The sequence below is a fragment of the Phocoena sinus genome, chromosome 20 (genome assembly GCF_008692025.1).
Source record: "Phocoena sinus isolate mPhoSin1 chromosome 20, mPhoSin1.pri, whole genome shotgun sequence".
In the NCBI taxonomy this organism is placed as follows: domain Eukaryota; kingdom Metazoa; phylum Chordata; class Mammalia; order Artiodactyla; family Phocoenidae; genus Phocoena; species Phocoena sinus.
The window spans coordinates 43899190-43920567 of NC_045782.1; the positions used below are offsets into that span (position 1 = coordinate 43899190).

Consider the following 21378-nt stretch of genomic DNA (forward strand, 5'->3'; position numbering starts at 1 on the left):
GCCATTGTCATTGAGTAGATGAGAGGTAATGCCGAATCCATGGAGGTGCAGTAGCTGTTAGAACAGGAGGGCCAAGTGCAAAATAGATTTTGGATATAAGGGTTGATTACATGCAGGTCGTAAGGACAGATGAGTTGACGGTAACTCCAAAGTTCTAAAATGGATGTTTGGGAGAACTGTGATTCTGTTAACTGTCTGGAGAAGAAAAGAGAGAAGAGGAAGATTTCAAATTGAATTTTCAGAGGAAATTGAATACCTGTTTTTTTTTCATATGTATCTCCTTTTAATTTCTTAAATTCCAGCTTCCCTTATCTTTGTAAAATCAATTTATCTGTAACATACATCCAGAACCTTCTTATCCTGCTTTTTCCACCCCTGAAGACTCTGTCCAGGAAATTTATAGATGTTGCATCTGAGAAAACTCCTTAGATTCTGTCCCATATTCAGGTTCATTCCATGTTAGAGTCAGTGTTTTAGTTGCAAACTACACCATTGTGAAAAGATAACCCACTACATGGATGGCTCTCCTCAGGGTTAGAAGTATCGTACTTTCCAACCCTCCATCCTGTTACGGGAAGCCACAAAGTCTGGTTGTCTGACCTCTAGGGGTACAGAGGTGATAGGCCACATATCTGCTGAGTAGCCCCAGAGCCTGGCTGTGGCAGGTCCTGAGCTTGATCTGACATCTGAATCCTGTCCGGCTGAGGACGCAGCCTGGAAAACGTACTGTGTGTGCAGTAAGTTGATCTCTAATTTAGTTAGTGCGCATGTCATGCCAACTGTGTGGAAAGAGTCATCTTAGGTACTTTTCAAAACTAGCAAGGGAACGACAGGCTCTTTGCCATCCAAGAGCTTACAGTCTAGGCTGAGAACCAAACGTATATTGAAGTTTAGACTAATTACAAAAACAGTATGTCAAGTGTGCTTGCTCCTCACAGGTGAAAATAGAAATGTTGAAGGGAAGAAGATGCAGAATATAAAATAGGCTAAAAGAGTGGGGGTGGGGTTGTTGAAGGCTGACTAGTTTAATTAAACTCCTGATTTCTTTCCTGGCCTGGGCTCAGTCTCTTCCTATGAGTCCGTTTTCCTCCCATTCTAAGGCGGGAGAAGGTGTCCTAGTACTATCATCAATGATAAACCTGTTCTGAGCTCCTTATTTTATGAGAACCTCTCAAGGAGTTTATACCATTAGAAATCGAAGATTTTTGCCAAGTTCAGAAAACATGCACTGAGAATTTATTACAAATAAGCGGGATACATTAAAAAAAAGATTAATAACAGAATAAGGTGACATATGTCAAGCAGGTTGAAGATGAGGTAACAGTGAATGCGAGAAGCTTTTTGGAGACAGGGAGGGTTTTTTTTTTGCGGTATGCGGGCCTCTCACTGTTGTGGCCTCTCCCGTTGCGGAGCACAGGCTCCGGATGCGCAGGCTCAGCGGCCATGGCTCACGGTCCCAGCCACTCCGTGGCATGTGGGATCCTTCCGGACCAGGGCACGAACCCATGTCCCCTGCATCGGGAGGCGGACTCTCAACCACTGTGCCACCAGGGAAGCCCCGACAGGGAGGTTTGAGATGGTTCCTAGAGAACAGGTAGAAGTGAGGTAAGTCATGGGGAGATAAAAGGTATCCACACATGGGGGCAGCATGACCGGAAGTGCGGATACAGGAGTACTTGTGGGAGATTCTAGAGGTGGTGAGCACATCCATTTGGGGCAAAGTTGAGGATTCTCACAGAGGAGTAGTGAAACTTAAGGATAAACAGTAGGCTTGGGGAGAGATTATGCACAACCCAGGATAGGCTGCCCTGTCAAAGAACTGGACTCTTGTACTGACAGCTTGTGGGAGCAGTTTTGTTAACAGTTTTATCAAAAGACAACTCATATCCCAGAAACATAAGCTGTGCTTTGGCCGAGTGTACACCTTAAATACCAGCTTTCCCTCCTGCTGTGAATTTTCATGTTTCCTCAGCCCTGTATTATGCCTGCTCTTGTAGGTGCCTCCATTGCACTAATGGACAAAGAAGGATTGACAGCCCTCAGCTGGGCTTGTTTGAAGGGTCATCTCTCAGTAGTACGTTCTCTGGTGGATAATGGAGCCGCCACAGACCATGCTGACAAGAATGGCCGCACCCCACTGGATCTGGCAGCTTTCTATGGTGATGCTGAGGTGGTGAGTGCCTTTAACCAAGCCTCAGGGTGGTAAGAATAGGGAAGGTTCTCTATCCACATTGTTATCTGGGGTTGGTGATTCCTGATATAAAGTTCTCAGATCTGTACTTGCTCCAGGGCGGGAACATTGAAAACACCATTAAAGACCAGGAGCATAGGTCTGGCCTGGAATACCATGACTGTCCAGCCTGGCTCAAACCAGTAGTTGAATAAAGGGCAGGCAGCAGCCAGAGCCCTGAGTGGAGCAGTGTGAGCCATCACACCTGCGTTAACTGCGCTGCTTCGTCCATGTCCTAGGTCCAGTTCCTGGTGGATCACGGGGCCATGATTGAGCACGTTGACTACAGCGGAATGCGCCCTTTGGACAGGGCAGTGGGGTGCCGGAACACTTCTGTTGTTGTCACTCTTCTGAAGAAAGGAGCCAAGATAGGTAGGAAAAAGGAAGAAGGTGCTGGCCATCTGTGCCCAGGGGCCAGACTGGTCCGGCGGTCTGGCTGGCCTGGGTGTGTGGTGTGCGTGTATGTAGTTTCCCCTCTGCCCTGGCCCAGTTATTGTCCAAGTGAACAGAAGGCTCTTGGCCCAGAGAAAGCACCATCTGAGCCATGGTCTACACTACCCTGTGTCCAAAATCACACGGTTATCTGCCGTGCCCCGAGTAGCCTTAGCCAGGAGGCTGCTCCGACCTTAAGCACATCTCAGCGCTGACGCCTCGGTAGCAGCCCCGCCCTGTGAGCATCCTGGATCCCTGCACCGCCACAGCCTTCGCTTTCCCTTGCTCTGTATGTGCTTTGGACTCTCGAGTCCCTGCGGCTGCTGTCCCATCCACTCCCAATCCCTCAGGCCTGTAGACAAGGGTTGGCTGATATGCTGGCTTTTTTGCTGCCTGCCTCTCACCGCTGCTTTTTCCTTCTTTTTTTATTTTTTTTTTCACCTTCATCCATTTTTTTTTCCTCTCCTACAACTTTTTGTTTTCTCCTTTCTTTGAAGGTTGTCAGACGTTACCGAGTCGCCCACGAGGTATATTTCACCGCTGTCAGCATCAGGCGTGGTCTGATGGCTTGGTCAGCTTTGCCTTCTCCTCTTTGATTTAGCCTGCATGAGTTCCCTACACCTCTAATCTTTTAATTTACTTCACCTTAAAAGAAGATTTTTTTTAATGACTGTTGTAGAGAATAACTTGAACTTTTGATAACTAACCCTGAAAAGCCTAGTTGGTAAATAATTCAGGCATCCGTAAACTAATCGAGTTAACCTTTTCTTTCTCTTTGTGGGTAAAGTGGTCCTCGGTCATGTTGGCTTGTTTCACATTGGAACCGTGCTCCTGGTTCAGCATGAATCCCAGGAGTCCTATTCAGTACTTACAAATTAGGGGAGCCTTTAGAGTCTTTCATGGTTTCCCTTCTGCAAAGAACGTATTTAAAAATTGAGACTAAACAGCTGGGGCTCTTGAGTCCCAGATTCTGAAATAAATTACCCTTTTTAGATTTTTAAAATCTTATGGTGACATTTAATGTAAACCCTTTCTCCCAATTTCCTTATTTAAAATAACTCCAAAATAAGCCATCGCCTGCCCAAATACAACACGCAGGCTTTGCTGCCCTCCAGTGGTGCAAACTCAGACAGTTCAAACACTCTTATTTTAAGGTGAATACAAATCCAACGCAGCTTCTTGGCAGTGGGAGCTACTAAGACACTCCCAGTTCTAAAAGATGAGGCCATTGTTGTGGAGCAAGTTGTTCTCTCAGCAGAAATTCCCCAAGGGTGTTTTTTTCACCTAGCTTCCTACCACCCTTACATTGTATGAGTTTTTTACCCATCATGCATCCTGTACACTACAGGTCCAGCCACATGGGCGATGGCCACCTCCAAACCGGACATCATGATCATCCTGCTAAGCAAGCTGATGGAAGAGGGGGACATGTTTTATAAGGTGAGCGGAGGCAGGAGCCGCTGGCTGTTCTCTACTTGGAGGATCTCCCGAAGTCTCGGCAGGTCTCACCCTTGGTTCTAGAGGCAAGGCCGTCCGTCGGTGGTGGGCTCATAAGCTGAGGACCCCAGGTTTTTGCTCTCTCAACAAGAGGGCAAGAGCAGCCTGCACGTGCCTGCGGCTGGTGAACCTAAAGACCTAGTTTTACCTGGTCACTAATAGGCAGGCACGTAGATTCTACACGGAATCTGTTCATTGGAGCCTGGAAACCATGGGACAAGTAAAAGAAACCTTCTATAGTACAGATACTTCCAGTCTGCGGGAAAGAGGCATCAATCTTAGCTTTTAGATTTCATAAATGTGTAGATTTAAAAATCTGTAGTAATAATAGCTGATCAGCACCCCTGAGGAAGAAAATGAAACCAAGACAAATAGCAATTACAAGATTTACTTGAAATGACAACAAAAAAGGTATGAAGTCTTCTTGTACTCACAGTTCAAGCTGAAGGCTCCATATCCCTAACACACACAAACTCCCATGGGCTACAGGAAGTCCCTTAAGAACTTCCCATGTCAGAGTTATCTCATTGTGTTAAGATTAGCTGAATCTTCTTCTCCTAAAGTAAATACAAATCCGGCCCAGCTTTCGGCAGCAGGTGTCACTGAGACCTGCCCAGGCCCAAAGATGAGGAAATGACCGTGATGCACGTCACTTCCGCCCTGTGTAAGGAGGATACAGAGCTCCTGGGAGTCCAGCTGTATTTCCCAAAGACCCTTTGAGTGAGAGTTATTGTAATCTAGGACTCTTAGGCTTCTAGGAAACTTGAGTTCTGACCCAGCCATGATTTTACATGACTTCAAAGAAGGGCCTCTCAGGGTGTCATGTTTATGGACTCGAGAGTGGCACTGCTGTCAAGAATCTCAGCCCTGTTCATAACATAACTTGTGGCACCCTAAGACAAGGAGTCCTACCTCCTAAACAGGCAGAGCTCCTCCTGCTCCTACCCAGAATTCTGCCTTGGAAGACTCCCAGGTCTATCCTCAGTGAAAGCGTCTAAAGAGAAAATAAAAGATCAGGATCCCTGGTTGGAGTTGCAACTATACAGACAGAATGGAGTGGATAAAGGGCAGCTAACAGAGTGTGAGATGCCTCCTGCATCATTCTGGGCTCAGCTTACAGATTTTCAGATGCAAAATGTAAGAAAAATTCAGGGCCCCTGTGATCCGTTCCCTAGATGGGTCACAGATTTACCTCATCTTGGAAAATCCCTCTGACATAGATGGAATCACAAATTCTAAATTTCACTTGTCTACCACCACCCTACCCCATGCCTTTTCGAAAAACAGGGGAAGACTCATTGATATTCTTTTATGCCATGAGATTAGGGGAGCAACAGCTAGACTGCTTTAGCTCCCACATCCTTTGTGAGGAGGAGAATGGCCTCTTGTAGAGGACTGGCAAGGTGGAACAAAAAGAATTTACAGATAAGACAAATGTAAAGAAGTAGTAATAACCTTGGAGTGATTGGGACTGGGGAATGCTATGTGTCCTATAGGGAGATCAGGTCGGGAAAAACCTCCTTTGAAATGAACAAGGTCAGTTCCTTGGGAGTCCAGTTGGGAAGCTGGGGTCCCAGGCCTTTCATACGCCAAGACTTTGTTTCTCTGGCTTGTATCTTGGGAATCCCCTTCGTCACCCCTCACCTGCCAGGTGAGCTTCCAGTAGAAAAGACTGGACCCTTCTGCTCTCACCATCAGGGCTGGTGTTGGGAGGGCTAACCCTTAGTAGTAACTGCAGAGAGAGGAAGGGAGTGGGGGCAAACCTCGTCAGCTGCTCAGCAGACCAACAGTGTGTTTTGCTATCTTGTGCTCCCACTAGAAAGGGAAAGTAAAGGAAGCTGCCCAGCGCTACCAGTACGCTCTGAAGAAATTCCCTAGAGAAGGGTTTGGTGAGGACTTGAAAACCTTCCGGGAACTAAAAGTGTCTCTCCTCCTCAACCTCTCTCGATGTCGCAGGAAAATGAACGTAAGTCCCTCTCATCCCAGCTCCTTTCTGCAGTACTGGAAGTTGACGGTCCGTGTCATGCACTGGCTTTTACCAGGCCCCTGAAATCCTTGTCTGCCCCATTTGGAACTTGGTTGTCCTTCACAGAGCACTGACATTTGCAATTTGAAAGAAATCAAGTCTAAGTACAATCCGTACCTCAAACTATAAAAAAGTTAATCCTGTGGGCACTTTGTAGCTTTCTGAATTTTCCTGATTCCTGCTGAAAGTGATTGGAACGCCATCATCATCCCGCCCTGCCCCCAGGTCAGTTTTCTGGTCTTTGGGAAAATGTGAGAGCAGTGGTCACTGGAACTCCGGATGCAATTAGATACAAATTTTAGTCATTCCCTTCCTTACTGGTAGACCCCCTAGTCATCTAAGGAAGGGCTGGAAAGAGGGCCCAGGACCATGAACTTCAAGATTTAATTTCTAAGGCTAATCTTCAACTTTTCACTTCTTTCTTCGTCCTTTTATTCTAACATGACATGTCCCTTCTTGTCACAGAGGGAGTCTTAGAACTCCTCCTGGTCCTTTATTATCCCCTAAATAGTCCTTGGTCCTTCTTGCCTGCCTTGCAGATACAGCCTCTGATGCCCTCAGGCACTGCTCCCTTGACCTGCAGACACTCCTGGGCCAAGAACCCTCTCTCAGATCCTGGGAATAGCCAGGATCATGTCAGGCATCTCTGACATCCACTAGCCTGAGGTCTCATGGTTGCTCAGGAGATAAAAATAATCCAAGCCAAACAGGAATGTTTGAATAAAGGGATAGAGAACTCAGGTGTACAGAAGTGAGCTTTCAGCCTCGGTAGCAACAGATCTGCTGTCGGTTCTGGAAAAGTGACCTTTATATCATCCATCTTTAGATGGCAATGAAAAGAGCACCCTGATACGTAGACGTGGGTATCTCAGAGGGCACAGTGATGCCCGAAGAGGCAGAGTTTTCCCAGGTGCTGAGGAGAGTGGGGACGTGGGAGAGGTTCTCCGGGAAAGGTAGTGAGGTTCTTACGTGAAACAGAAGAAACGGCAGCGAGGGTCTCCTCCAGCTCCAGTTAGCAAGGGCTAGACAAAGCTCTGAAGCTGCTGCCAACCTGCTGGCTGCCTTTTTGCCTCACAAATAGTCTGCTTCTTAAAAATACTCTATAATCTTCCCAGAAATAATGATTGTCCCAAAAGAAAAAATTAAGGGGAAAGTTTGAAACAGTAGAGCTGGAAGCCGATGCTATAAAATAGAACACTTCCTCTCTAGCTCCACGTTGGATCAGAAACAGTTAATCACCTCCCAGGACCACCTGAAGTCTGTCGTCCTATGTAGAAAGTTGCCCATTAATTTTTTTTCTTGCAACTTTACCTCCACCCCAGGGCCTTTGTTCTGCCTTAGGACTCACAAGTTTAACCAGAGGCTACTGTGCTGTACTATGGCTTTGATAGTAAAAGAGGAGAAAACCTTCCCCTTTAGTTTAGTATGTAAGGGTGTCTTGAAGACTATGGCTTCGTTTCCCTGGTTCCTGTTCCCAGGGCTTCTCAGAATGAGGACAGATGGGACCGTGTTCCTCCAGGCAGCCTCAGTGATTAAGAGATGAGGTGACAGCACAGGCCCCAGTGACAGCCAGTCTTCTCTCTTGTTATTTAAATTTTAAATGTTTCCTAAGTAAGGAACAATTTAAGAGAAGGAGCAGGCCAGAGAAGCCTCTATGAAACAGAATGGAAACTACCGTTCATTGAGCATCTCCTGTGTGCCAGGGACTGTGTATGGAGCTTTCAAATGCTTTATTGCTCTTAATCCTACCTGGGAGGTCCGTATGGATAAGAAAACACACAACAGACCCCGAGGGCTTACAAAGCAGAGCAGAGAATCGAACGCAAGCCTGTCTGACATCCCTCCTCCATCCCGTCTCCATAGCCAGTCATTTCTTTTTTACACAAATCCCATCTTCCTAGACTTATTTCTCATCCCTTTAAAGCCAAGGAATAGTGGGTGCGGCAGGAAGGTGGGGGGTAGGATGAGGGTACACACGAGGCGTCGACATGTGTGTTTGCCTCATATACGCGTGTGCAGCAAGAGTTCGGGTTTCCAACTTCAAGAGCTTCAGTGGGTTGACATTTGGCTTCTGGACCAGAAAGAACTATGTTGCAAAGGCAGAAAGAGGACAAGTTAAAAATATTTTCATACTTTTGGGCAGATGAATTCCTGTGAGCCATTGCAGGGCCACACAGGGCGAAAGACAGAAGGAACTTTCAGTCTGGGCCACGTGGCTAGAGCCATGCCAGGCATGTCAAGAATCCCAGGTGTTCCGTCCATAAATGTCAAAGAAATGTACATATAATCTGTTTTATTCCCAAGATGTCTATTTTTCATATCTCTTCAATGACTCATTTGCACACCTATTGTAATGACAGGATTTTGGAATGGCGGAGGAATTTGCTACTAAGGCCCTGGAGCTGAAACCGAAATCTTATGAAGCTTACTATGCAAGAGCAAGGGCAAAACGCAGCAGCAGGTGAGGAGAGAGAGAGAGAGGGTGAGAAGCAAGAGCTCTCTTTTCTGAAAATCTGGCCAAGGCAACGTAGACCGTCCTGGGGCATATCGGACAGACCCATATGTCTGTCCCTGAGGACTCGCAGGACCAAGCTTTGGGGATGGCTCCCATCGCACAGAACGCATCGTACAGATGGCACCTCTTTGGGGCTGTGGAGATCTAGAGCATTTTACTTTGGGAGAAAACTGCCTTTTCATTGTTGGAGAATGGCACCTTCTTCCAAGAAGCCTCTGCCATATCTCAGTCGCTTTTTAACCCCCAAAGCAGATAGCGTAGAGACACTGGTGGCTTAAGAAGAGGTCACTTGAGCAAAATATCCTCCCAGCCCTTTTAGAGGGGAAAGTAGGATGGGTCATATATCACAGGCCCCTCTTTCTTTTCTTACAGGCCTTTGGGAGATTCCCTGGATCATTTAGTCTTCCTCCTGGGGCTCTCCTCAAGTCTGGTGGCATCAAGCCTCCTTCTCCCATACCCACCCCTCCCAGCACCACACCACACATGCATGGAGACAGGAGGTCCTGCTGCCAGGACTGAGAGGGCCCAAGAGAAACCCCCTCTCTCATGCCCCATCTGCTGTGGTTTGGCCAGTGGGCAGGAAAGGCTCCAGAAAGATCTAGAAACTGCCATCAGTGATCTTTAGATAACTTGTCACTGTCCTTAATGCCTCCTGCCCGGCACCCTGCCCTTCTCCCCAACTCTGCCTGTAAAAGAACTGCTTCAGGTTCACAGCTATGACCAGGGGGCATGTGGTCCTGAAAATCAAACCCAGGTTAAGTCTAGTGATGACGGTGGCAGTGATCTTAGTCTTAATTAGCTGGGGCAACAGAGTTCTTACAGAAGCTTGACTGTCAAATTCTCTTTCCCCTTGGATTATTCCTTCCCCACAAGGCCAATTGCCCCTTTTCTGGGCAAGGTTAATAGAGAGGATGGGAGTATCTCTGACTGTTTGTGTCCTTATCTGTAGACTAGAATCTGAGTTTTCTAGTCAGCAAGCCTAATACCTGCCCAGCTTTGATGTAGCAGAATGGAGGAGCCGCAGTGCTGTGGGGCGAGGGGTAGAAAGGGCAGAGGACAGGGTTCTTGCCTAGGATGGAACAGGCCTGGAAATTGGAGCTAAAATATAAAGAAAAAATTCTGCTGGATCAGCAAGATTTTAAATATTGTAGTTACTGTTTTGTTCCTAAGCTAATTGACAGTGGCCCTGTAAATGACAACCCCACCCAACCCTCATACTACCTGGTGTGCATTTGGACACTGAGAGAAACTTCCTGAAGGGCCTCGCTGGACTGACAAAATGGGGACATTTCTCCACGGATCCCAGAGAGGCCAGAGGGAAGATGGAGGCTGAACTGGCTAGGGAATCATTCTGGACTCTTCTGGAATGACAGCCTACCTATTTCCTTCCTTACAAATCAGACGAAACCAAAGCCCCCCAGATGCCCCCAGACGCTAACAGTTCTCTGAAACAGTGACCGTGTGCTCAGCTCTTGGTGGTTCCTGTTGATTCAGAATAACTCCAGTTCCTGTGTTTACATTTTGTCAAGCAGACAGTTTGCAGCGGCCTTAGAGGACCTGAACGAGGCCATCAAGCTGTGTCCAAACAACCGTGAGATCCAGCGACTCCTGCTGAGAGTGGGGGAGGAGTGTCGGCAGATGCAGCAACAGCCGGCGGCCGCACAGCAGCAGTTACCGGAGGAAGCAGAACCCGAACCCCCGCGTGAAGATATCTACTCTGTGCAGGACATACTCGAGGAGGAGTTCTTGGAACAGGATGTTGAGAATGTGTCCATCGGCCTCCAGACGGAGGCTCGGCCCAGCCAGGGGCTCCCGATAATCCAGAGCCCGCCCTCCTCCCCGGCCCACCGTGACGCGGCCTACATCTCCAGCTCGCCTCTCGGCTCTCATCAGGTTTTTGACTTCCGGTCCAGTAGTTCTGTAGGTTCTCCCACTAGGCAGAGCTTTCAGTCCACCTCACCTGCTCTTTCTCCGACTCACCAGAACTCACATTACAGGCCTAGTCCCCCGCATACTTCCCCAGCTCATCAGGGAGGATCTTACCGCTTCAGCCCCCCTCCTGTGGGAGGGCAGGGCAAGGAATACCCAAGCCCTCCCCCGTCCCCTCTCCGCAGAGGCCCTCAGTATCGGGCCAGCCCTCCAGCGGAAAGCATGAGTGTCTATAGATCCCAGTCAGGCTCCCCCGTGCGCTATCAGCAAGAAACAAATGTTAGTCAGCTTCCTGGCAGACCGACATCTCCATTATCCAAGATGGCCCAGCGGCCCTACCAGATGCCCCAGCTTCCTGTGGCAGTGCCCCAGCAAGGGCTCAGGCTCCAGCCGGCCAAAGCGCAGATTGTGAGAAGCAACCAGCCCAGCTCAGCAGTTCATTCGAGCACTGTCATCTCCACAGGGGCCTATGGCCAAGTGGCCCATTCAATGGCTGGTAAATACCAGTCTTCACAAGGAGACATAGGAGTAAGTCAGAGCCGGTTGGTTTATCAAGGGTCAATCGGGGGGATTGTAGGGGATGGGAGACCCGTGCAGCACGTGCAGGCCAGCCTGAGTGCAGGCGCCATCTGTCAGCACGGAGGGTTGACCAAAGAAGACCTTCCCCAGCGACCTTCCTCCGCCTATCGAGGTGGCATGAGATACAGCCAGACACCACAGATTGGGCGTAGCCAGTCCGCATCCTATTACCCAGTCTGTCACTCAAAACTAGATCTGGAGCGTTCCTCCAGCCAACTAGGTTCCCCCGATGTGTCACATTTAATCAGAAGACCTATTAGTGTCAACCCTAATGAAATCAAACCCCACCCACCAACTCCCAGGCCATTGCTGCACTCCCAAAGCGTAGGCCTTCGTTTCTCTCCATCTAGCAATAGTATCTCGTCCGCCTCCAACCTAACTCCTACCTTCCGGCCATCTTCCTCAATTCAACAAATGGAGATCCCACTGAAACCGGCATACGATAGGTCATGTGACGAGCTGTCGCCAGTGTCTCCCACTCAGGGAGGTTACCCTAGTGAGCCCACCCGATCCAGGACCACACCATTCATGGGGATCATAGATAAAACAGCCCGGACTCAACAGTACCCCCACCTTCACCAGCAGAATCGGACCTGGGCAGTGTCATCAGTGGATACCGTTCTCAGCCCTACGTCTCCAGGCAACCTGCCTCAGCCTGAGTCCTTCAGCCCACCGTCATCCATCAGCAACATTGCCTTTTATAACAAAACCAACAATGCACAGAACGGCCACTTGCTGGAGGACGATTACTACAGCCCCCATGGGATGCTGGCTAACGGGTCGCGCGGAGACCTGCTGGAGAGAGTTAGCCAGGCCTCCTCGTACCCCGACGTGAAGGTGGCTCGGACCCTCCCTGTGGCTCAGGCGTACCAGGACAACCTGCACAGGCAGCTGTCCCGGGACTCTCGACATGGGCAGACGTCCCCTATCAAACCAAAGAGACCATTTGTGGAGTCTAATGTTTAAAAGACGTGTGTTGGAGTGAGACCCCTATGTGTTCACTGCACATTTTCAGGCTTGGTTTCCACATTCGAGGTAGTTCTCTGGCTTAATTTCTCATGCAGTTTCCGCGTGGTGTTCAGAGGTGGCAGCCCACATGCCGAAATCCTTTGCATGCAGCCAACTGGGAAGCTGGCCTCCGGGGAGCCAGGACTTGGGTTTCTTTTGTCTGTACCCTAGCCACACGCTCTCTCCCTCTCTTCAGATGCCAACGAGGAGATTGTTGTGCCGTGGGCTTTAACCCAGGGAGATCAGACACACTGGTCAGCTTTTTCCAGGAGACAATCGCTTTCACTGATGTTCTTGTTGTGTAAAACGTCTTTCTCCTTTTTTTACAAAAATAAGATGTTCTTGTTCGTTTTCTTCTAGGAACTTTAGAAAGAGTGTGATGCCCCTTTGCCTTTGCATTCTTATCCAGTGTTATCCAAATAGCAGCCCCAGTGCATTCTTGTGCCATGGTCTCCTCCCCTGGACCGCCAGCTCCCTGCAGCCATCCGGTCTAGAATGTTCATTTAGATTATCGCTGGTCTTCCTCTGGGGGTAAAGGATCAAGGAGAAAGAGAAGAAATAAGAAAGCACCAATGCAGTTATTCGAAATGTCACTACATGGATTTCCCAAGAGGCATTTTAGGAACATTGAGAAAACAACCAGCCCTTTAAATATTTCAGTCAGCCGAGGAAATTGGATGAGAGTCATGCATACTTTTAAATAATTCACTGAGTTATTCTTTACGTTTTTAGCCAAATTAACCGTTAAAAGCGACCGATTTTCCATGGGTGGGGGAGAGAATAAATAAATACACAGAAAGAGAGACTGTTCTGGATTCTCAGTGAAAGGCTGTAGAAAGTCTGTCTTGGAGAAATCTACTTTTTGGGTTCTGATACGTCACTGAGCATCGTATTCCTCCAAAAGCATCCTCTTCCCGGAGGTTGCCTGGTGTAGTAATCCTGTTAAGTTGGATCTTTGCCTAGAGCCAGATTTTGTTCTACTAGCCCTCTTTTTGTTTTTTTTTAAACCCAGATGGTATAGTGAAGAATTGGTTTTGGGGGAAGGAAGTTGAATTCTCTGGGGACGGTAAGACTTATTCCCAGAGCTTGCACCCAGGGCCATTGCATTCCATGGCAAATGTTGTCTAACTCCATTTCAAGATCTATTGTTTCATTAGCTATTATTACAGGAATTGTTTACTCTTTTCTTTTTCTAGGTAGGAGTGTTTGGGGAGTGATATTTAAAAGCCAGGCACGGCAGAGTGTTTCCGGGTGAAGAAAGACCCCTTTCAGCCCTGGGTAGGAGCACATAAGGTAGACAGCAAGTCTTCTGATCCAGTCACCCTCCAGACATCTCCTGTGTCTAGTGGCCCTTTGCTAACCGGTCCTTTGAGTGACTGAGGCCAGCATGAGAGGGACGGCAAGAACACTGAAATCGAAGCCTTAGCACAGGCCTGGTAGCGACTGCACATCAGCTCTTAAAGTTAACAAACTAAACAACTAAAAGTAAACAAAAGAGAATTCGGTCACTGTTACCAGGAATCATTCTGCTCTTGTTGGTAAAGGGCTACAGGAAGGGAGGTTTCCTGAATAAAAATCCAGATGTGACCAGACCTGTTTGTAATAGTGTCCTCTGAAAGAATCGTTAAGACATGGGGAGCATGAAGCTGAAATCAGAAACACTTCTTTACTAACTTAGATTCTGCCAAATAGATGAACCCCTCCACCCCCAAGCCTGGAACAGGCCAGGATGTGTGTCCTGTGCTAGAAGTAAACAGCAAGGCTAACTCAAGACCCAGCCTCTGTCTACTCTCTCTGATGCTTAAGGACTATCTCCCACTCACCTAGCCCAGAGTGGACATCAGTGTCTCTCTCTCTCTCTCTCATCAAGAAGGTGAAATGTACAGCTATAGCATCAGCCTACAGCCAGGAGCCCAGCAGCCTCTCAGCTTTTTTTGTCCAGATCTCATCAGCCCTGTTGGGCTCTTTGCATCTTACCCTTTTTAACTACTACCCACTGAGGAGCTGCTGCTACATTTTGAAAATTTCTCAGTGTTCATTAGAAAAGTGCCCCTTGTTTATTTGGAACACCACACATACCACCTGCACTCACGTGAGTGGGCAAGCAGGTGCTGCAGTTTTACAGATACACCACTGATGCCACTTCTCCCGAGCGTGTCTCTTAGAATTTTCTAGGACAGACAGATTTAGGGTCCATGCCTTACTGGACAAAACACTAAACTGTCAACAGTCAAGATGCAATTCTTTTTTAGCCATCGTAAGAGGGAGTGAATGTCACTACTGGGCGCCCGTTGTGTTTGACTAAAAATTGCCAACTGGACCTTATTGGAGCAGGAGACAAAGCTTCTCCTTGTAAGCAGACCGCCTGTGCCCTGTTTTGCTACTTCACTGCCACGGGGTGATCTCAGCGCTGCACCTTAGAGGTGCCTCCTCCCCAGGCGGCACTTGCTGAGTCAATGTCTGGCTTCAGGTGGGGGGAGGGGGGGAATTTTCACATGAAACCGGTAAGTTCCACTCGGCCAATGCACATCACCCTGAAATGGAGACAGTGGTGACAGACTTCAGCTTATAGGTTTCTCACCAGATCCTACCTTCCGTTCACCCAGAATTCTTGCACTCGTGGGTTTCCATCACATCATGTCTTTAAATGGGTGCACTTTATTGTTTGAATTTGTAACTGATAAATACTGGATATTTAAGTGTGAGTAATGTCTTCATTAGAAAATAGCAAAACCGCCCTTGTCTTTTAGTGTATTTTTCAAGGGAAAAAAAAAAAGAAAGAAAGAAAGCAGTGGATCACAACATTTATAGCACAAGAAATAACTGTTGTATATAAGCATCAAAAAGATTAAGAGTTTTTAAATACAAAAAAATACTTGCCGTGATTTTAAAGTGCTTTTCCAGCAATTTTCTTAGGGACTCCTGAGACATGGTTACTTTATTTACTGGATCAGTAAGGCACACAATTAACAATTAAAAATTAATGTTTATTTACAAAGTAAAGGGAAAACCTGTGTAACATGAGAATTTGGCATGGACAAAATGGAGACCATTTTGTATCTGCTGTTGTATCTTGTCCGGGTTGCAGACGTGCGCTATTAAAAGTCCCAAGTTAATAGAGCACAAACCCTTCTTGTTCCTCTCCCATGTGCCCTTCTTTCTAGATGTGTTTAACTTAAACTCGAAGGCTCAGGAAAATTCCACTAATTAGAATCATGTACAGTACCCCAGGTCGTTGTCCAGAGATAACAAGTTTGCTAATTTAGTTAAGCCTGGATTATTGTAAACAGAACAGCTTAGAGAAAGGTATTCTCGGCCCTTATATTGTATAGTAGTTTATGAACCCCCTCTCTAAATATTGGTATTTTTATATTCCAGAGATGTACCCAACAGAAAAATTAATCAGTATCTAATTTAATATCCATAAGTATTTTCCTTAGATTTTAGTCATAGACAGTGGGTTTTTGTGGATGTCACCTTGCTTCACCATACTTTACCACTAGGTGTCACTGTGGCTCTGCACCAGGCTTGTCTGGTAGCAGAGAATGACAGCATCTCTGGAGGAGCGACATCCAGGCCAACAGACAGGCCCATAGGCTCAAGAGGGTTCGAGAAGGAGGGAACAAAGGCCTGGAAAGGGGTCTTCATACATCTGTGCCAGATGTGGTGAGATAAGCTCTTTGAACACTACCTGCTTTGGACCTTCAGCCAGGCAGAGGCTGGGGGAAGGCTGACCAGAGCTCCCTTTCTGATGAATGGGAGAATGGATTCATTCATCTCAATGGATGAATGGGTGTGCAGAAGACCCATTTCTTCCCCAGGAGCATCCCTCTCAGTTCCTCTCGGCCTCCAACTTTTATAACTCCAGAGGTGTCACGGTTGGATGGTTTGATTCAAAGATAGTTATTTTTCTCCTGCAGAATTGCCTCGGACAAAACCAGTTGCTTGCTGAATCTTTGCCACAAAATGGAACAGGCTCCCCAGGGGGCAGGATGTACCCACCCCACCCCAGCCTCGCCCGCCCTGCCTGTCTGTCCCGGGGCTGCCCCCTTCTCGAGAAGCTACCCTGCAGAGGCAGCCTGCAGCTGCTCCCACACCAGGCCTGTGCCACCCGGTTGCGTGTGCACTGGGGTGGGCGGGGGGGTGGCTTTCTCTCCTCCTCCTCTAGGAATTCCAGACTGACCAGCAGCTACCATGACTGACAACAGTGAACAAAGGGCTTAGGAGTAGGAGCTACCTACAAAGACGTGTCATGGAAACCTTCACCATGCAATGCCTTGAACTCAGCTCTGGCTGCTCCCAAGAAGAGGTGGCTGGCTGGGGGCCTGGACACAAGCACAATGGGGCTGGTGGAGCCACTGTGCAGAGCTACTTGAATAATCACTGGGTCTTCATCAACTTTTATAACACAGACCACTCAAGGGCTGAAGTGTTGGTAACCTGCATTTCGGTGTCCAATGCCTCACAGCAGCTGAACCACCCTGAGATGCTTGTGGCCAGCTGATGGCCACAGTCAGAGCTTTGAAAGTCAGTACCAAATGAATGCGTAATTGGACACCAAAAATCAAGTGTTACTTTCGTGTTTCCTCACCCATATCCTCTCATTTCTTCCTGCTGACTCTGTGATATCTCCACTAAGCTGACCTGTCAGGTTTTAGCTGGATGCATATAGGTGCAGGCCGGCATCGCTCTCGTTTTTTCCACCTAGTCTGTGGAAAGGAAGGAGCTTAGCGGGCTGTGTTGTAGCACTTGCTGGCTGGATTTTTCTTTTGCCTAATCACTAACCAGAACACCTGGTTAGGGGGACTCAACTCAGTCCCTTTGGTCCCCAGGACCAGACAGAGAGTCAATTCTGGAAAATTCAGTACTTGAATGTACCTGCCTTATTGTGAACCAACTTACTGGAAAAGTGTTAGAAATGCTGGCTCCAGATCTCTGCTTCATTCACAGGTTATTTTGGAAGTTCTGTAAGTTACACTTCCTGTTCTGGTTTGGTTTTTTTGGTTTGTTTTTGTTTCTGTTTTTTTTCCTCTTTGGCTGATTCCTGCTGAGTGGGACCAGTTCCTCGTCAGGCTCAGGGCAGGTGCCATTCTCAGGCATGGCCTCCTTTCCATCCAGCATAGCATCTTTGTCTCTGTTCTGTCTCCTCCAAATCCAAGATGATTTTAATTAGTACAGACATGTACAGTCTACAATTAAAGAGTGATTTGTACTAATATGATTTTGATTCTTCCTCCTCTTTGCTGTCCTTTCAAGACACTTGCTGGAAAAAGCTTTAATGCACTTAGTTTTCCTTTAGGTTTTCTATAACTCAGATGTAAAGGACTTTCTCTGTACAGTATATTATCCAATGCATGTTTGTTCTCTATCCTGATATATTGAACACCACACAGTTGTGAACTCGTGCAGTGGGGATGTCCCACACCCAACAGAGGCATCTAGGCCCCTGTGTATAAGGAAAGACGTTTTCCTTTGCTGTACTTGCTTGAGCAGTTTTATTGTCTGTACATGTGAGCTGTGTGAGATAGATGTGAAAAGTTAAATGAATGCAGTTTCCTGCCCATGTATACAGATCGCCATCTGTACAATGAACTGTATGTATGAAAGCAAATGTACTTATTTATAAATGGGTAACACTTGGAAACACATGGCGTTGTGGTGCACTCCTTCCATTACAGTACCTCTCAGGGGAGCTGACTTGCGCTCAGCTACACTAAGGCCTGCAGTGTGAGGAAGCCTCCCCCAAGAACAACTGGCAGAGGCCAAATTCCTAATGATTTGGCTGGTCTCTTAAGGGATATTTAGAGTCACCCCTTCAGGCTCTGGTTCATCAGAGAAGTTACTGAGCACCTCTCTCGGGAGTTGGACACTGCGGTGGGCACACAAGAACCATGCACAAGACAGTCCTGAGGGCCCATCAGCCAAGGCTCACTGCATTCATTGAGAAAGGGAGGCTTTTTCTTCCGTGGAAGAGTCTTTCTCCAGCCATGCCAAGGGAGCACTGAGTTCCTCTCCTTTGATTTTAATAGCTGAGGCTACACCCCAATCCAGCTACCGACCCAAAATCCAAGGCTGCCAGTTAGGACTGTTAGGTTTAGAGACTGCAGGCCCGAGGCAGGGGGACAGCACCAGCTATAGTTCCCAAGGCTAACTTGGTTAAAGTTGGAAGCCTACTGCTTCCAGTGACTTTATTTTTTCTTCAGAAATCCGGCCGGAATTTCCAATCCTCGCCATATAGAGAGCTAGGCAGCTGCCCTGTGAACGGAGAGGTTGCAGATTTTCTGAAATTGGCTGGAGACTCCATACCCTTCGTTAAGGACAGAGTCCTGTGGTCTTTCCTGCCTGGCTTCGACCTCTCTGTCTACTTCAGGCACAAGCAAGGAAGGAGACCACCTCCTCTAGACGCCAGACTTTGTTGAACAAACGCCCCTGCTGTGTAACTACATCCATTTCCCCCAAAGCACCAAAGCGGGGGAACCAGGAAAACTCCAGGCATGCAGTCATCCCAGCCTGGACACCACAACTGCCTTTAAAGAGGAGAGGACTCTGGAAGGAACTACCTGCTCAGTCTGAAAAGCATTCCTGGGCTGTTCCAGTTATTTCATTAAAAGTTAAAAATGGATAAGTGGTTGAAAGAAAAACAGGGTTTATTTTTTGGTTTGGTTTGGTTTTTTATAAACTTATTTTATTTTTGGCTGCGTTGGGTCTTCGTTGCTGTGTGTGGGCTTTCTCTAGTTGTGGCGAGCGGGGGCTACTCTTCGTTGCAGTGCACATGCTTCTCATCGCAGTGGCTTCTCTTGTTGCGGAGCACGGGCTCTAGGTATGCAGGCTTCGGTAGTTGTGGCACGCGGGTTCTAGAACACAGGCTCAGTAGTTGTGGCGCAAAGGCTTAGTTGCTCCGCGGCATGTGGGATCTTCCCAGACCAGGGCTCGAACCCGTGTCCCCTGCATTGGCAGGGGGATTCTTAACCACTGTGCCACCAGGGAAGCCCAGGGAAACAGTTATTTAAGAATTCCTGAGGCACTGAATGATTCCTAAAAAGCTAATTTTTCTTTAAAATAAATTTATTTATTTTTGGCCGCGTTGGGTCTTCGTTGCTGTACGCGGGCTTTCTCTAGTTGTGGTGAGCAGAGGCTACTCTTCATTGCGGTGCGCAGGCTTCTCATTGTGGTGCCTTGTTGCGGAGCACAGGCTCTAGGCGTGCGGGCTTCAGTAGTTGTGGCTCACGGGCTCTAGAGCACAGGCTCAGTAGTTGTGGCTCACGGGCTCTAGAGCACAGGCTCAGTAGTTGTGGCTCACGGGCTCTAGAGCACAGGCTCAGTAGTTGTGGCCACGGGCTTAGTTGCTCCTCAACATGTGGGATCTTCCCGGACCAGGGCTCGAACCCGTGTCCCCTGCATTGGTAGGCAAATTCTTAACCACTGCACCACCAGGGAAGTCCCAGAAAGCTAATTTTTAAAAGCTGTTTGCCCTGAACCTAACTAAAGAGCCACTCAGAGCAGCAGGAAACAGCACATTCTGGTAGGTCTTCCCCTAGTCATTTTCATTCCCTGGTAGGTGCCCTTTAGTTGCTCTTTATATAGCTCGACACACCGCTGTGCACACATGCACGTGGGCAGTCAGACTCCCCTTCCACAGACCAAGGCTGAGGGGGGAACATGGCATCATCTCCTTTCACCTTTAAAAATGAAAGCTGGAGGAGCTTGAAGAAACTTGGAGACTGAGTCTTCCCATTGCCAGGAATAAGGATAGGACATTCATACTAAGGACATCATGTCTGGAAGGCCCTATGATAAAAAGGGCCTCATAGAAGAGACAGAGCTGAGTCCATTGTAAAGGGCCGTTCTCTTGAGATACCCCTTATGTCCCAGACACTGTGATGGGGACTTCCCACACGTTCTCTAACGTATTCCTCATCCAATTTCTGACAGACATTGCCGTCTCCAGAACACAAATGAGGAAGCAGATCCTGAGAGTTTAAGTTGCTCAAGGTCATGGAGTCAAAGGTGGGACTCTGAATCAGATCTGCCCAGAAAGCATTTTCCCTGTACCGTGCTGCCTGCCCACTTCCTCAGAAGGGGGTATTCCAAGACAAGCAATCTGGATGACCCCAGAAGCAGCACAGGCAGTCGTCCAGAAGGAAGCTTAGAGAATGCTACTTTGTGCTCCTTTAGAGAAACAACTCTGTACCATGGGCAAGAAGAATAACTCTGGGACCCCTCGAGGTTCCAAACCCAGTGAGAAGGTAAGTTGGTTAAGGAGTAGCTCCCTGGAGGGAGAGGCAGCATCTGGGATTATGTGAATATTCAAACACAGAGAGACCCTTAAGATTCAGAGGCTAGCACAAAAGCCGCAAGGGAGATGTCACCCTCACAGGGTCAGGATGCCTCTGCCCTCACGCGGAGAACCAACCCTGACCCTGACCGAGAGATCACCTTGTGACATGAACCAGGCCATGCTTTGCAGGCTTTTAAAGCAAATGAAGGTCCACATAGAAGCCTTGATCAGGAGACTCTATAGATGCATCAAGCAAAGACCTCTCAGGCTCTGGCTGAGACACGCCAGAAATACAGAAAAGAAAGTAAGTGCTAGGAAGTAAGAATCCATGGTCCCTTCCATGGTCCCTTTCAATAATGAGCCCTCTTAGTAAGTTTTTCATCTAAGTGACAGTGCTTTTCAGGAGCACACGGTAGATCCCGGTGGGATCTGAGTCGCACCCAGCTTTACTGTAAACACATCTGCCTGAGCCTCAGGAATTGACCTAAGTGGAATCTCAGCTTGTTCTCAAAACTTTGCTCCTCTTCTTAAGGAATGAAGAGACACGTTTTTAAAAAGGAAAAAGGTTAATTGAATACTGGGGAAACTTCTTGCCAAGGCCCTTGTCAGGCTCTTACGGCTCCACCCTCCAGGCCACTCTGTCTGGGTTGAGAAGAGAATTTCTCTAACCGTGTGGAAGAGCCTCCCTCACTGGGTCCAGAATCAGGACAGCCACTGGGCTGTTTCAGAGCCTGTGTCATCATAAATATCATTAATCACTTTACCTTCTGTGCCCAGCCTGGGGATATGCAAATTCTTTCAACCCTAGTAGACTAACGTCATGCATGTGCTAAAAGCACTGGCTCCTTTTGTTGCCACAGTAAATGAAGATAACAGACAAGACA

The 21378-nt window shown here is 47.8% G+C and overlaps 1 protein-coding gene across 8 annotated transcripts in view; it reads left to right on the forward strand.

Moving 5' to 3' along the window:
• The window catches only part of TANC2 (tetratricopeptide repeat, ankyrin repeat and coiled-coil containing 2), a 364111-nt gene extending 346242 nt beyond the window's left edge, over positions 1–17869 (forward strand). For 4 of the 8 annotated variants that reach the window (XM_032616890.1, XM_032616891.1, XM_032616895.1 and 1 more), the window contains 7 exons: positions 1998–2173; positions 2470–2602; positions 3160–3189; positions 4011–4102; positions 5979–6125; positions 8546–8646; positions 10230–17869. In XM_032616890.1, coding sequence (XP_032472781.1) covers positions 1998–2173; positions 2470–2602; positions 3160–3189; positions 4011–4102; positions 5979–6125; positions 8546–8646; positions 10230–12174 — 2624 coding nt within the window. In that variant the 3' untranslated portion in view covers positions 12175–17869. The remainder of the gene's footprint in view (positions 1–1997; positions 2174–2469; positions 2603–3159; positions 3190–4010; positions 4103–5978; positions 6126–8545; positions 8647–10229) is intronic. The other 4 variants (XM_032616894.1, XM_032616896.1, XM_032616892.1 and 1 more) reach the window with 3 other exon arrangements.
• Positions 17870–21378: the final 3509 nt, after the last annotated feature.